General features: G+C 32.3%; 1 protein-coding gene across 15 annotated transcripts in view; it reads left to right on the top strand.

Moving 5' to 3' along the window:
• The window catches only part of PARD3 (par-3 family cell polarity regulator), a gene marked incomplete at both ends in the record, with an annotated part of 584385 nt that overhangs the window by 322508 nt on the left and 247609 nt on the right, over nt 1-14268 (top strand). For all 15 annotated transcript variants that reach the window (XM_084254375.1, XM_084254377.1, XM_084254376.1 and 12 more), the window contains 3 exons: nt 8489-8614; nt 10091-10482; nt 14102-14241. In XM_084254375.1, coding sequence (XP_084110501.1) covers nt 8489-8614; nt 10091-10482; nt 14102-14241 — 658 coding nt within the window. The remainder of the gene's footprint in view (nt 1-8488; nt 8615-10090; nt 10483-14101; nt 14242-14268) is intronic.

Raw genomic sequence — 14268 nt, 5'->3', positions numbered from 1 at the left:
TCTCAGAGAGATTACTATGTTCAACAGTGTTTTGCTGTCGAGTGACCTGTGTCCAAGCATATGATTATTTTTGAAAATTTTCTATGTGCCCTTGATAAAATGTATAGGCAGCAGGTTTTTGTTTTGTTTTGGGTTTTTTTATTTTTGGTCAAGTATTCTGAGGATATCTGTTATTCCTATTAAGTCTAGCTCCTCATTTATTTTTTTCTCTGTTTTGTTGATCTGTCCATAGTTATAAGTTGAGTATTAAAATCCCTTGAAATTTCTGTTTAGTTCTATTAGTAATTGTCTTAGGCATCTTGGTACTCCATTATTTGATACATGTGTATTTATGAATTTCATTTCTTCTCATTGTCTTAGCCCTTAGTCATTATGTATTCTCTATTACTTTTACCTTTTTAAATTAAAAGTCTATTTTATCTGGTATAGGCATAGCTGTTACTGACCTTTTTGATTGCCATTTGTTTGTAAGGTCGTGGATTCTTGGTTGTCTTCTTTGGTTACATGGGTTTCTTATAAGTAGGAGAAAGATGGACTTTGTTTGAAAGTCATTCAGTAATGCTGAAATTAATTCATCAACATTTAAGATGACTATTGAAACATAAGTGCTCATTGCCATTTTTTAAGTTGTCTTTTAATTTTTTGAAGTTACTCCCATATGTTTTGTTTTGATTTTCATTGTCTTATGTGTTATTTCTATTGATTTTTGTTTGACTTTTCTACTGAGGTTTTTATATGATGAACTATTTATATGAACTGTTGTATAGTCTCATCTTAAATTTATTCTTATGGGCCACATTGTTACTGTCCTCCATTTTATGTAAATTAGTCATCTGTTACATTTGGATTTATGTTTGGTTCCTTTCTAAAAACCCATTCATCACTTTCTTGTATGTCTTCATGTTGATAAATTCTTTTTATTTTTGTTTTCAATAAAGGTTCTTACCCATTTTTCTGTTTTGAGACTTACTCTTGCAGGGTAAAGGATTCTGATTGGAAAGCTTTATAAGTAGCTTTAATAGCTCCTGCCATTCCCTCCTTGCTTGATGTTTCTCCACCACCACCTTAGCTGGCAATCCAGTTGATTTCCTTACCCTTTTTTCTCTTGATGTCATTGACATTAATTAGCTTTTTGTATGTTGATATGTAACCCTCTGGTTTTATTTTTTTTTGGAAATCATTTGTTCCATGATACATGATAGCCATGGCTATCTCTTTAGCTTTGATATCAATCCTTTGCCACATGTATAGTCTGCAAATATTTTCTTCCATTCAGTAGGGTGTCTTTTCATTTCGGTTATGGTTTCTTTCACTGTACAGAAATGTTTTCTTTTGATACATTCCCAACTGTTTATGTTCTTTTGTTTTCCTAGCTGTTGGGGATGAATCCCTAAAAGCAAATGATCCCCTCTTCTAGTCAGCTTCTCTGTCTTAGTGTCTTCCATTGTCTCTTGTCAGCTTCTACCTCTAGGCTTTTTCTGAGCATTGAATGCAGTGTTGGGTATGGATTGTTGTTCATTGGGTCAAAAGTCTGGAGTTTTATCCTCCCCACCTTCTCGGACAGAGCCTTATTCTGGGGTGTTTGCTACTGTTGTTAATAAGTTTTTTAACCTCTGTTTAGTGAAATGGGTCAAGTGTTTTCTTGGTTTTAGCCTCATGTTAGGAATGTCAGGTGTTTTGAATTATTCCAGTTTTGGGCTGAACTTAGTAACCTCTTCTATGAGGACACATAGGGGATTCCCCCCTGTTTCTCCCTGGAAGTTCATGCTTCAGCTGTTCTTTATTGGGAACTTAAGGCTTAAGATAGTAACAATTATTCTATATTACTGGTCTAATGGTGCATGCTCTGTTCTTGATGCCAACTCTGCCCACTCCAAACTCCCTGATATGCTTATGCACCTCTTATTCAACAATTATAAGGATGGTCAATACATTACCACCCTCCTGTGTTGTTTTGTCCTGTTCTTACTGTAATCTCAGTTCAATGAAAGTTTTTCCTACTTATCTCCACCAGATTATTTCTTATGATGTGTACTGTAGTTTACTGTTTATCATTCAGGGATTGTTCTGCTACAGTTTAGTGTGAGTATATGGAGGAAGCAAGCTTGGCATCTTGTCAGACTTGCTCAAAGTAAAGTTTTACAATGTTTTAAACTACTTTGTCTACAGAGTAGCTAGCAAAAAAAAAAAAAAAGTTTGGAAGGTCTTGAGAAGTAACGTACTCATCTATTTCACTATTCAATCAAAATTTGGACTTGCTTCTTCCTACTATAATTTGCATGCTTGTAATTATTTTACAAATTTTCAGCTCATCTAACAAATACTACATGACTTTTTGCACTATAACTTGCTAAAAATAAAAAGTTCATTATCTTTCCAGATTTTCTGGTTAAAAATGTAATATTTCTGTATGAATCAGTGACCAACTAACTTGGCCACTTGGCTAAGTCTCATGTTATTGGCATTGACGTGAGTGAGGCCAAGTTTTTAGGCCAGAGATAACTGAGATGGAAATTGGCTCTGCTTTTGTAGTGAGTGTGGAGTGGGGAAGGTTAGCTGCCTTTTGCCTCAGTCTTAACATTTGAGAGATGGTGCACTCCTACATTTTTTAAAATTTTTATTTTAATGTGGTAATACTGTTTTATAGCACTGTATGTGATTCAGAGGAATAGGTTCTCACCTTTTCAGATGAATGGCATCAGTCATTATCACCATCAAGGTATCCATAGCCCTCCTTTAGACATTGTTCTCTACCCTCCCTCACCCACTCTGGTAACCTAAATTTTCCTGGAAGATTTCTAGGGTTTGTTACTGGTTTCGATTTGAGTGACTCTTCATTTTGTTTTTCTATGTTCCACATGAGTGAAACTCTCCCATGTTTGACCTTCTCCTTCTGGTTTATTTTACTGGTCTTGGTTCCCTCCCTCAAATTCCATCCATGTTTTCCCAATGGCAATCGAGTTCATCTTTTTTTTTTTTTTCCAAGACTATAGAGTAGTCTTATTTTGTGTTTATAAACTGGATCTTCTTAATCCACTCATCTGCCTTTGGGCATTTGGGTTGTTTTCATAACTTGCTAATGTAAATATTGCTGCTATGAACATGGGATTCCACATATCCCTTCAAATTTGTATTTTTAAATTCTTTGGGTATATACTTAGTAGTGGAATTACTAGATTATAAATCTAATGTTTTGAATGTTTTATAGATTTAATGTTTTGAAAAACCTTTTTCTCATAAGGGCTGGACCTTTTTTCCATAAGGACAATCTACATTCCCATCAACAGTATACAAGTTTCCTTTTTCTCCACATCCTTGGCAACATTATTGTTTCTGGTCTTTTCAATATGGGTCATTCTCACAGGTTTGAGATGGCATCTCACTCATTGTGGTTTTGATTTGCATTTCTCTGATAAGTGATGAGTAATTTTTCATGTGCCTGTTGGCCCTCTGTTTCTTTACGTGGAGCAGTGTCTCTCTAACTCTTGCCCATTTATTGATACTGTTATTTGTTTTCTTTCTGTTGAATGTCTGATTTCTTCATAGATCTTGGCCATCAGTCCCTTGTAAGATGTATGACATGCAAATATTTTTCCCATAGATTTGTATGATTTCATTAAGAAAATACATGTAAGTTTTTTTTTTAAAAGTTACATTCAGCCAGGTGCTTGGTAGTAGCAGCTTATAAGAATGATATTTTATCTTCCATTTATTTTCTTTTTATGTGCCTCACAATTCCTTCCAGAGTTTCTTGGTGTTCTGCTGGTATATTTAGTTTCTGCTTAGAGTATATAATTGGGCATCATCATCATTTTTTTTTTCTTTTTCATTATAAGATGAAAATGTATAGGTATATCACAAATATGTGAATCCTAGTATACACTTATTTAGTAAGTTGGGTGCATGCATTAAAAAAGAATTACAGCCATTTGAATTTCATTGAGCTAGCTCAGGTGTTAAGTAAAGCTTTATTTGAGGCTCTGTATACTTTAGATTACTGTAATGTTTTAAAGCTGGATATTACTGGAGCTTTACTTAATTTTAATTTTATAATTTTGAAAAACCAAAATTTAACCATATTTACTTAATCTGTAGCCATTTGTCTGAAAGTTTACATTTGAACATTCTCAGCTGCAGATATATTTGTTTTAATAAAGAACCATAATAAATGCTTTTGTTAGGAAAAAAATACATTTTACCTTTAGATAAATCTGCTTTAAATCTGTTTGTATGATTATGATGCCTGTTATTTTTGCACTAATCTAAAGTATTTCTCAATTATTACTTACTTTTTTTTGTTGGCCTACTTGATCTCATCCATTAAGTATCCTTTTAAAAAAATCTAGATTTTTTCCAGCAGAATTCCTTTAAATTTTCTTGTTTGTGTCCACTGTAGCAGTGGCTTTGGTTCTTAGGGATCAAATGTAGGTAACTGCTGGCTCAATAATTTCAGTACTTAGTGAGGTGAGTATCATGTTGGTTTGATTCCATTTCACGCATTCATAGCCTGCCTTCCCTACAGTTGTGATGTTTATACTGTCAGCTTTTATTAAGATGAATTATGATAATTTCCATACAGCTGGTTGGCAGTTGTGGGAGTTTACATTATCAAAGCAAAACTCAGACTTGTTCAGTCAATTCAGATGTCAATAAAACATTTGTTACTTATTTTCAGTTATATCATTGGTTATAATTTATATTTAGAATTGAAAATGTTAACATGTGTAACTGAGTTTGTTTTAATTAAGTGTATAATTAGGCTAATGAACCTTGTAAAAATACAGTGGTGCAATCCTTAATATAATCCAAGCAGTTAAATTTCTAATTATGCATCCCAAATCATGTACAGACATGCAGCATTTCAGTGGCTTTGCTTTGTGTGACTGTATTCTTTTTCTTGCCTTTTATGTAAGAAACTTTGTTCAAAAGCCATGCTAAAATGCTTAAATGAAATTTTGTGTTTTTTTTTAATATTTTTGTATTAGGAAAAGTATTAAGAAGTGAGACATGTATGTAGTGGACATAGTATTTTCCCCACAATTTTGGAGAAGGCATGGGAAACAGTGGAGGGGGAGTGAGGTTCAGAATATTTCCGATTTACCCAGAAAAAACCTATTTGCTCAAAAACCTTCTGTTCCATGTTAGTTTTATGTTCAATTTATAAAGGAGGTGAAAAAGGAGGTTAAAAAGGAGGTTCACTTTCACATACCCCTAAGTCATGATTTTGTAATCTGGTCTCCCACACTAATAAATACACCAACGCTTTTCTGTAAGTCTGACTGCACTACCAATTTGGGGTGGTTCTCTGAACTCTCCCTAAATGGAGCTCACCCCAACTCCTCTTCTCCCTTTGATCTCTCATTTTTTTTGTTGGTTTTTTTTTTGTTTTTTGTTTGTTTGTTTTTTTGGCAATTTTTTTTTTCCTGATGGAACATGGTTGTCCCTCATAAGAAATTCTGGTACTAACTGCCAAGAAGGAAAGCTATTGTCTGTTTTAGCACATTGGCCTACTAAGATGTCCTGAACTTCATTAGCTTCCATTGTTTTCTCTAATAAAACTATTACAATAGACTGTCAATTCTTTATTATTTTAGAACAAGTTTTTGGCTGCTGGCTGAATTAGCAAACTATGTGACTAAATTTTGTTTTTAGTTATAAAATTTGAGATACCTTTATTTTATTTATTGAATGTGAAAGATGTGGAATTGTGTTTGCACAAGGACTTTTTTCCAGGGCCATGAAAGTGTCCATATTAGTTCCTGTTGATTTTCCTTCAGAGGGTACTTTTCATTCTGTCTAGCTGTTCTGTTTTCAGTTCAGTTTTCTCCAAAGTTTTTTTATAGTTCATTCTCATTCCTTTTGTAATCATTTTCACCTAGTGAAGCAAATGAGATAATTTTGTAGAATGTACCACTTTACTTTTAAATTAATCCACTCTTTTTGAGACAGTGATTCTAAGTGTGGTCAAGTGCTTAGAAATCAGCAGGATGCTAACTTCTTAATTCAGTTTGTTCCTCTGATTCCCTGATCAGTTGCTGTGTCACTTGGTAAATTCTTCTTCTTCATAGCCTCCTATCTTCAATCCCATCAATTTCTGTAATCTCTATTGCAGAGAAAAAGGATTCTGAGATCTTTGACTATTAATTTAAAACATTAGTTTTCAAAAAACTGCATTTAATAAATTTATTTTATGGAATTATGAAAGTATATTAATGATTTGTAACATTTTTACTGTATGTTAGAATTGTTTATTGATTATACACTGTATGAAGGCTTATTCAGAATGACAAGCCATTTAGTAAAAGAAACATATCTTTTTTTACTGTAGATTATTATTCTAGAATGTATCACTGAGAAAAAGTAGGGGAAAAAGGAACTAAAATATTGAACATAAATCCATAGATATTCATTTGATCCATATTGATACCCCTTGTAGAATTAAATCACAGATTTCCAAGTTATATTGCTTTAAACTATCAACTCCTGAATGACTCAATCAGGGATAAATTCACAAATTTAAATAAATTATTGATTCTAGTAAACTAGTGGGTAATGTGCAATAAAAATAGTTTTTACAGGTTATTAAAACTACATTTATTTTATACATATTTTATAAAACATCTCTCAATATATTCTGTGGGTATTTTAGAATATGCAAAGTATTTTAGAATCCATAAAAACATAATAATTATTAGTCTCTTTAGACTGTAGAAAAGTACGCTGAGAAATTACTCACAATATTATCTATTAAATAGATTGACTCTTTGTAGGGCATGTTTTTATTGCAGATGCATTTTCAAAAATTGTTCCTGGCATATAGAGGAAGTTTTCTTAAGCAAGAGATATGATCCCACATGTACAGTTACCTTATGATCATCAGGTTTTTTTCAAGCTGCTCTTGTATGTGGCTTCTTGAAGTAGCCAAATATCCTCTCCTATTTCCATTGTTATAATAATGGTGTTTTAATTTGTCTGCCAAAATATTCTTCTCATTCAACAAAATCATAGGCATATTTTAATAATTTGGTTTCTCAGCTAAACCACTGTGTTCAAGTGTAGATAGAAACAAACTTAAATCGGGAACTCTCCAAAGATAGATTGTGCTCATGATGGTACTTTGCTATTATTTAATTATTGTAGCATATTATAGAATCTCTTCCTTCCAAATATAGACTTGGAGCATTAAGTTGCTCATGCAGCTATGTCAATGTACTTTATTCTTATTTCTGTGCTGAGTTAATAATTAGAAATGTCTACATAATGTTGTTTTCATAAATCAGTTATATTTTTAGACTCATGCTAGTAGGTGCTAATCGTCAAATGGTAAAAATTACAAAATCTAATGTAAATATTATGTATTATTCTTGCATGTTTTTAGACTTGATGCTAGGGAAGGCATAATACTCTTTACTACATTTAATAATAAAAATTAAAATGATATTAAGCAGTGATATAAATATTAATGAATGAAACAGAACTGTACCTCAAAATAAGCCAAAAAAAAAAAAAAAAGACACGTGCTTTAATTCAGTCCCTTTCAAGTAGATCATGTTTGGAATTAATAATATCTTTAGTGAAAAAATAAAAGAATCTTAGTTTTGTCTCATTTGTATTCTATTTTACAAAGCTTATAAGAAATGCAAGACTCACTTGCCTCAGCCAACTCAGTTATTAATTCATTCATTTAGTTGTACTTATCAAGACCTTACTACTAGTTAAGTGTTTGAGCATATATTGCTGAATCCTAAATTTTCTATCTTCCAGGAAGATACAATGCCATAGTAGAGATGTGGTGTGTACAATAGTAGCAATAACAGTTCTTTATGTGGGTATCTAAATGTTTAGTGAGGCTTTTCTTTTAACCTAAAGTTTTAGTTCACATTGAAGAGATGAACGGTGACCGCCATTCTTTGTACCTGTCACTGGCTTTCTTCTAATTTTCTTCAGATGGGAATAAAGGATCACCTTTGAGAAACATATCAAACTTTAAAATTCAGAGTATTAGGCACTATCAAATTCAGATGCCAATTATGAAATGTGTTCTATTATTCCATCTTTCCTACTTTTCTCCTAAAATGTACAATATACTGAGTGTAGCCTTCCTTCTTACCTGGAAGGCAGGGGTAGCCATCTGCAGTTTATTCACGAATGCATGCTCATATATGCTCCACGCTGCAAAATCCACTGAACCATCAAGCAAGCTGTTTGATTCATTTTTAAGCATAGAGAAAAATATATGGTTTGTTTCAGGAAAAATAAATTGGCAAGCCTGTAATGATTTCTTCTTATTTACTGAGAAGATATATTTCTGTACTCATTTATACTGTTGTGATTTTTGGTTGATGTTATTTTAAAATGTGTTAATAGATATTTAATGTACCTCTTTATAAGGAAGTCCTTATAAATGTAATCTCAGCATTAATGTAGTAGGACATTGTGTATAGTGGAAATATTACATGTGTAATAATTTGCATTCTTAATGTTCCAGAACCCTGGGGTTGTTAGTAAAACGATTGGAGAAAGGTGGTAAAGCTGAACAAGAAAACCTTTTTCATGAGAATGATTGTATTGTCAGGATTAATGATGGTGACCTTCGAAACAGAAGATTTGAACAGTAAGTGTGTACTGGCTTTTCTGTTATCCTTTTATGCTTAATGCATGACAGAGTGCATTCAATTGAAGTGCTTCAAACAACATATCTGTGATCTCTATCTGTACACTGGAGAGAAGTATTTTTGGCCATTATCTAGCTTTTAAAATTTTAATCAAACTCCAGGTAATTACTACCATTAGACTATATATCAAAATGCCCTCTGACTGATAAAGTGCTTCTGCAAATATTCTGGGCCCAATTTAAGCTTTGCATTTTTTGCTACTTTGTCACCTTTCAGAAAATTGAGCAAAATGCGAGTTTTTATTATATTTTAACGCACATTTCAAGTTTGTTAGGCATAATGTCTCTCAGTACAAATAAGCAGTAAAAGCTCCTTTGAACCACAGAGTTGTGGCATATTCATTTTCTTTATCCTGCTGCAAGTCCTTATTCAATTAAAAACATAAAATGTGTCCAGTTCTTATAAAACAAGCCAAGAGTGGGAAGAAATCTTTAGGCTTTAGTGTGAGATGTAGCTAAGTGTGAGATCTAGCCAGCCTGAGTAGGAGTGGCACTGTGGACTGGTGATGGCATGGCACCAGGACCAATCACTTCTAACATTTTTTTTTTTAAAGATTTATTTATTTATTTATTTATTTATTTATTTATTTATTTATTTATTTATTTATTTATTTATTTATTTATTTATTTATTTATACAAGCACTGGGTATAGTCAGAAGCGCGGGATGGTGAGAGACTTCACCAGAGCCAGAGCAGGGAACAGAACAGGCAGACTGATGAAATACACTGCTGAAGGGAGCAGCAGATGGGACAGGGGAGGTCTGTGTGCCATGTGGGACCCTTCCCAGCAGCCAGGGATCAAACTGGCGCTGCAAAGGCTGCGGGCAGCTTCACAGCCCAGCGCTCAACCGCTGCACTACCAGGGGAGGCTCTCAGTCCTAACATTTTGACTGTACATTGAGGCTACATTTTTGTTCTTGAAATTTTTACATAAACCAGTTAATTTTGCTGATAAATAAATGATTAGTGACTTTTTATGGTTTTCTAAGTACAGTTCTAGGTACATTTTTCCAAATGTTCAAGCGGGCCTCATCTAAGGATATATTTCATAATTTTTAAAAGTTGTATTGGATAGTGTTAAGAGAAACATTTTTCTATAAAGATTGAAATTCTAAAATCTCTGTTTTGCTTGAAATTGCCATTTAATAATTTACATTGAGAACACAGTATTTGATCCATATTTGTATATAATTTTTCATTTTTATTTAGACAATGAGAAATTTATATTTGGAGAAACAGCTCTGCTTTTATCAGGACTTGCAAACTTGATTGATAAATGGGTTATTACAATTTTGCTTTTCAGTTTCAACAGTCTGTCAGTTCTTGTTGCTTAATTAGTATACTTAATTAAACTCATAATATCTTCTCATCTGCCAGTCTTAATTTGCTAATTTTCCATTCTTTCTCAAACCCAGAGCACAACATATGTTTCGCCAAGCCATGCGTACACCCATCATTTGGTTCCATGTGGTTCCTGCAGCAAATAAAGAACAGTATGAACAACTATCCCAAAGTGAGAAGAACAATTACTATTCAAGCTGCTTCAGCCCTGACAGCCAGTATATTGATAACAGGAGTGTGAATAGTGCAGGGCTTGCTGCTCTGCAGAGAGCTCCCCGCCTGAATCATCCACCCGAGCAGATAGACTCTCACTCACGACTACTACCTCAGAGCTCACACCTCTCTGGAAAACCACCCACAGCTCCAACTCCAGCACCACTGCCCCAAAATGTATTTAGTACAAATGTAAACAGTGGCTATAACACCAAAAAAATAGGCAAGAAACTTAATATCCAGCTTAAGAAAGGTATGCCCATCTTGTTTTTATTTTATGAAATTTATTTTAACCCAAAGCACGCTTTTATCCCATTATGTGAAAACTGATACAGTTTTTGAATTACTTAACATTGCATTTTTATGTTTTTCAGATTCATTTTGTTATATAAAAATAAAATGTAAACGTTTAGAAAATGAACTTTAAATATATGTTTATGTGAAGAAGGTAGTGGTTCTACTGAAGTAAAATTTTTGATGTGGAAGTAAATGGTTTTAGGATGTTATTATGAAATCCTGTAAGACAATAGTGGGGATTGGACTATTTTGATAGACCCACTTGATATTCATATATAACCTTAAAGAAGATTTTGAGATCTTCCATTTCAACACTGTCATTTTGGTGATGGCAAGTGATTGATTTGCTTGGAGCTCTCAGTGGCGCTTGGTAGTAGACCATGAAGCCAATCTTTGACTCATTTTCCAGAATATTGTTTTGCTTCCCTTTCTTAAAGTGACAAAGGGCATTGTAATAGGAATTTCTAATCTTTATTCTATATACCTGTTATCAATTTATTTAAGTATCCTCTTCGCTCAGGTTTTGGATCCTTGTGCAAAGAAAGCATGCTTTTCAACTTTGCTTCCCCTACGACTCAGAGGAGATTGCTAGACTGACTTTTAGATTTCAATTTCCTGTCTCTTCCAGGCACTATGATATACTTTTGCTGTTAATCATCTCTGTTAGCTTAGCATTTTGATATATATTTAATTCATGTCTTTCAATGTAGTATTATTTTAAAAAGTTATTTCTCTTTTTATGAGCTCAACCAAGAGAGGTTGAGTGTTTTCTTCAGGTCACATGCTATTGGCTGCAGATTCTTTGTGGAACATTTTATATCCTGACATTGAGACTGTTCTTCATTCTATTTGGGGTAGAATTTACAAGATTGTAAACTCCGAGAGTCCTTTTTCCTTTCTAAATCATATTCATTCAATGACTTTCATATGAGCCACAAATTTCTTATTTTAGGTTACTGACTTTTAAGCATTAGGTAGTGGTGGGCATGATCAGGAATTGCCAGCTTATTTCCACTTTTGAAAACTATGACAAATACAAAGTCACATCAGTGTAAAACCTCTTTTACCTCTCTTTATTTCTCCATAAGGGAAATATGAGATCTTTTTTCCTTCCTTTTCTCAAATAAAACAGACCCTAATTTTTTAAGGAAAATCATATCAAGAACCACAAGTAGGTTTATATGAAAATAAATTTTTTGGGGGGATCTCAGTAAATATGAATTTTTCTTGGTCATTGTCATTGAGATATTAGTTCATAAATATCTGTCCTTTATATTGACTTCAATTATAATTTTCATACTTTGGTATAAATTCACAACTTATGACACAATATGAACTTTTTTAATGAAATGAAATTTTACTTACCATTAAAAGAATCATTCTTTTGAATGAAGGAGTTAACAGTTTGATTTTAATAACATTTAAAAATATATAATTATATTTTTTGTGAGCTAATTTAGAGCTCTTGTCAATATAAGAAAAAAAGAAACAATTATTTTCTTTTAAGCATTTTTCTGACCCTGAATAATCTAGTGATATAAAGTATTATATATCTATCCCAAAGTTAATTTTCTATTTTTAGAGTGTATGACAAAAGACACAAGTGCCTGAATAATTTGGTAAAAATCAGAAATATTTTTATGAAACATAAATTTTGTTTATTATTAGTAAAAATGATGAAATGTGACTGTCTTTGTTTAGTAATAAATGCATAATTTTTAATGACAGTGTGTGAGAATAGATCAAACTTTCATTATAGCTAAGATAATACTTTTGCTAAACATTGTTACATTTACTACTTTTAATGAAGCAAAAACAGGGTATGTCAGTGTTAAGCTTTAAATTCAGTTCAGTGTGAACTGACACACTTTGAATGACAGTTCTTCATAAACAGAGGTCAATTGTGAGTACTAAAAAAGAGAAGGCTTAACTATAATTATTCTGTGGCATAATTTTGGAACTAAGTCATATAATATGACAAAATAGAATATGCCCCATGCATTAGCTTCCATAATTATGATTTCTTAATATTTATCATCATTTTAGCATTCTCAAGTTCCCTGCTCTTTTGTAGAAATTAGCTTTTTAATAAAGTTAGAGGAGAAGGTCAGTAATCTGTTTCAGTCAATGCAAAATGTTTTGTTGGCTTTTCTAAATGAAAATTGATATCTATTTATCTTTCTATTAAAGGTCAGTGCCTGAACTTTTAACTTACTGATTTAGGGGTTATTGCTGATATTTTAATAGTATTGAGATTCATATAACAGTTTTTGTAGTTCATACAATTTAATATTGCAAAGGTGGAGAATAATTTAAAATTCTTTCATAATAAATGTTATTGCATGTCATTAGAGTTTCATGGAAGCAGAGAGACATATGGAAAAGTCCCAACAGAATAATTAGGAAAATTTCATATAAGACAGTATGCCATCCAGTTCTCAAAGCAGAAGACTTAGGGAATTAACCATCCAGGCACATTAAGGTGACTTCAGACTTGAAGTAAATTAATATTTTGTTACAACTTGAGGATTTTTAGAGTAGGTTTTGTTGCTAGTGTATCAATTGAGTTGTTTTTTTTTTGTTTTCACTTTGTTTTTCAAACCACATTTTTTATCACATTTGTATGCTTATTTATAGGTTTAAATTCTTTAGTTTTGTACTGTATGTATGGCAAGAAATAACTTTTTTTAAAGCTCTAGGAGAAGATAACCCTTATTAGAAGTTTTATAAATTTTTTTTGATTCATTAGAAATTTTTTATTTTCATGTGTCGGGAGGTATAATTTGGGTTGTTGCATGTCAGTTCTATTGACTTATCACTCCTTTTCTACACTGTATGAGTTTATAAAACTGCCTGTCAAGAATGCTGCCAAACAACATAGAATTTAAATTCTACAAAGCAGAGTAAATTATAAATGCCTCATTAATTTTGGTACCTTTGAATATAACATGGTAATCCACACAGTTGTTATCCATGGCTTGTGATGGGTTCTTCATGGAGAAATTGACCTTATGGTTTTTTTTTGTTTGTTTGTTTTGTTTTTTTTTTTTGTGAATTGTACATGGTAAGAGTTGGGTGAATTGGAGAACTAGACAAAAAGAATAGGCGTCATTTTGTCAGTTTTGCTTTGAGTAATTTAGCTTGGAGAGTTTTTATATTACCTTTCCAGCTCTTGAATATCTTTCTCATCCTCCTGCCTTTCAAATCTGGACAATATTCGAGGACCTTGTTTTTAAATAATTTTCCTGTTTTTATTTATTTATTTGTTTTTTTACTTAGAGATGTTAGGTTTATTTTCCTATAGACCTATCTAAATTTTTTTCAGGTATATTTGTACATTAACTTCTGTCGTTGAGGAAGTTGTTATTTCTTCTTAGATTAATGAATTTTGAGTAATATATAAACTAATCTTCTAATGCAAATCTATTATAACTTTTAAGTTATAAAAAATGTAGGCCATTGTGAAAGTTATAAAATGTTCAGTTCAGGTGGAAAGTAATTACAAATCCTTTATGAATGTCACACCTGTAAAATTCAAGATATTTTATTTATTTGTTTGTTTCTTATCTATTTAGGTACAGAAGGTTTGGGGTTCAGCATTACTTCTAGAGATGTAACAATAGGTGGCTCAGCTCCAATTTATGTGAAAAACATTCTGCCAAGAGGTGCTGCCATTCAAGATGGCAGACTCAAGGCAGGAGATAGACTTATAGAGGTAAGTGATTTCCAAGTAAAAACTTCC

The sequence above is a fragment of the Talpa europaea genome (genome assembly GCF_964194135.1).
Source record: "Talpa europaea genome assembly, chromosome: 14".
NCBI classification, from domain to species: Eukaryota; Metazoa; Chordata; class Mammalia; order Eulipotyphla; family Talpidae; genus Talpa; species Talpa europaea.
The sequence above is the reverse complement of the archived record's forward strand: the minus strand, read 5'-3'. Positions and strand labels throughout refer to the sequence as shown.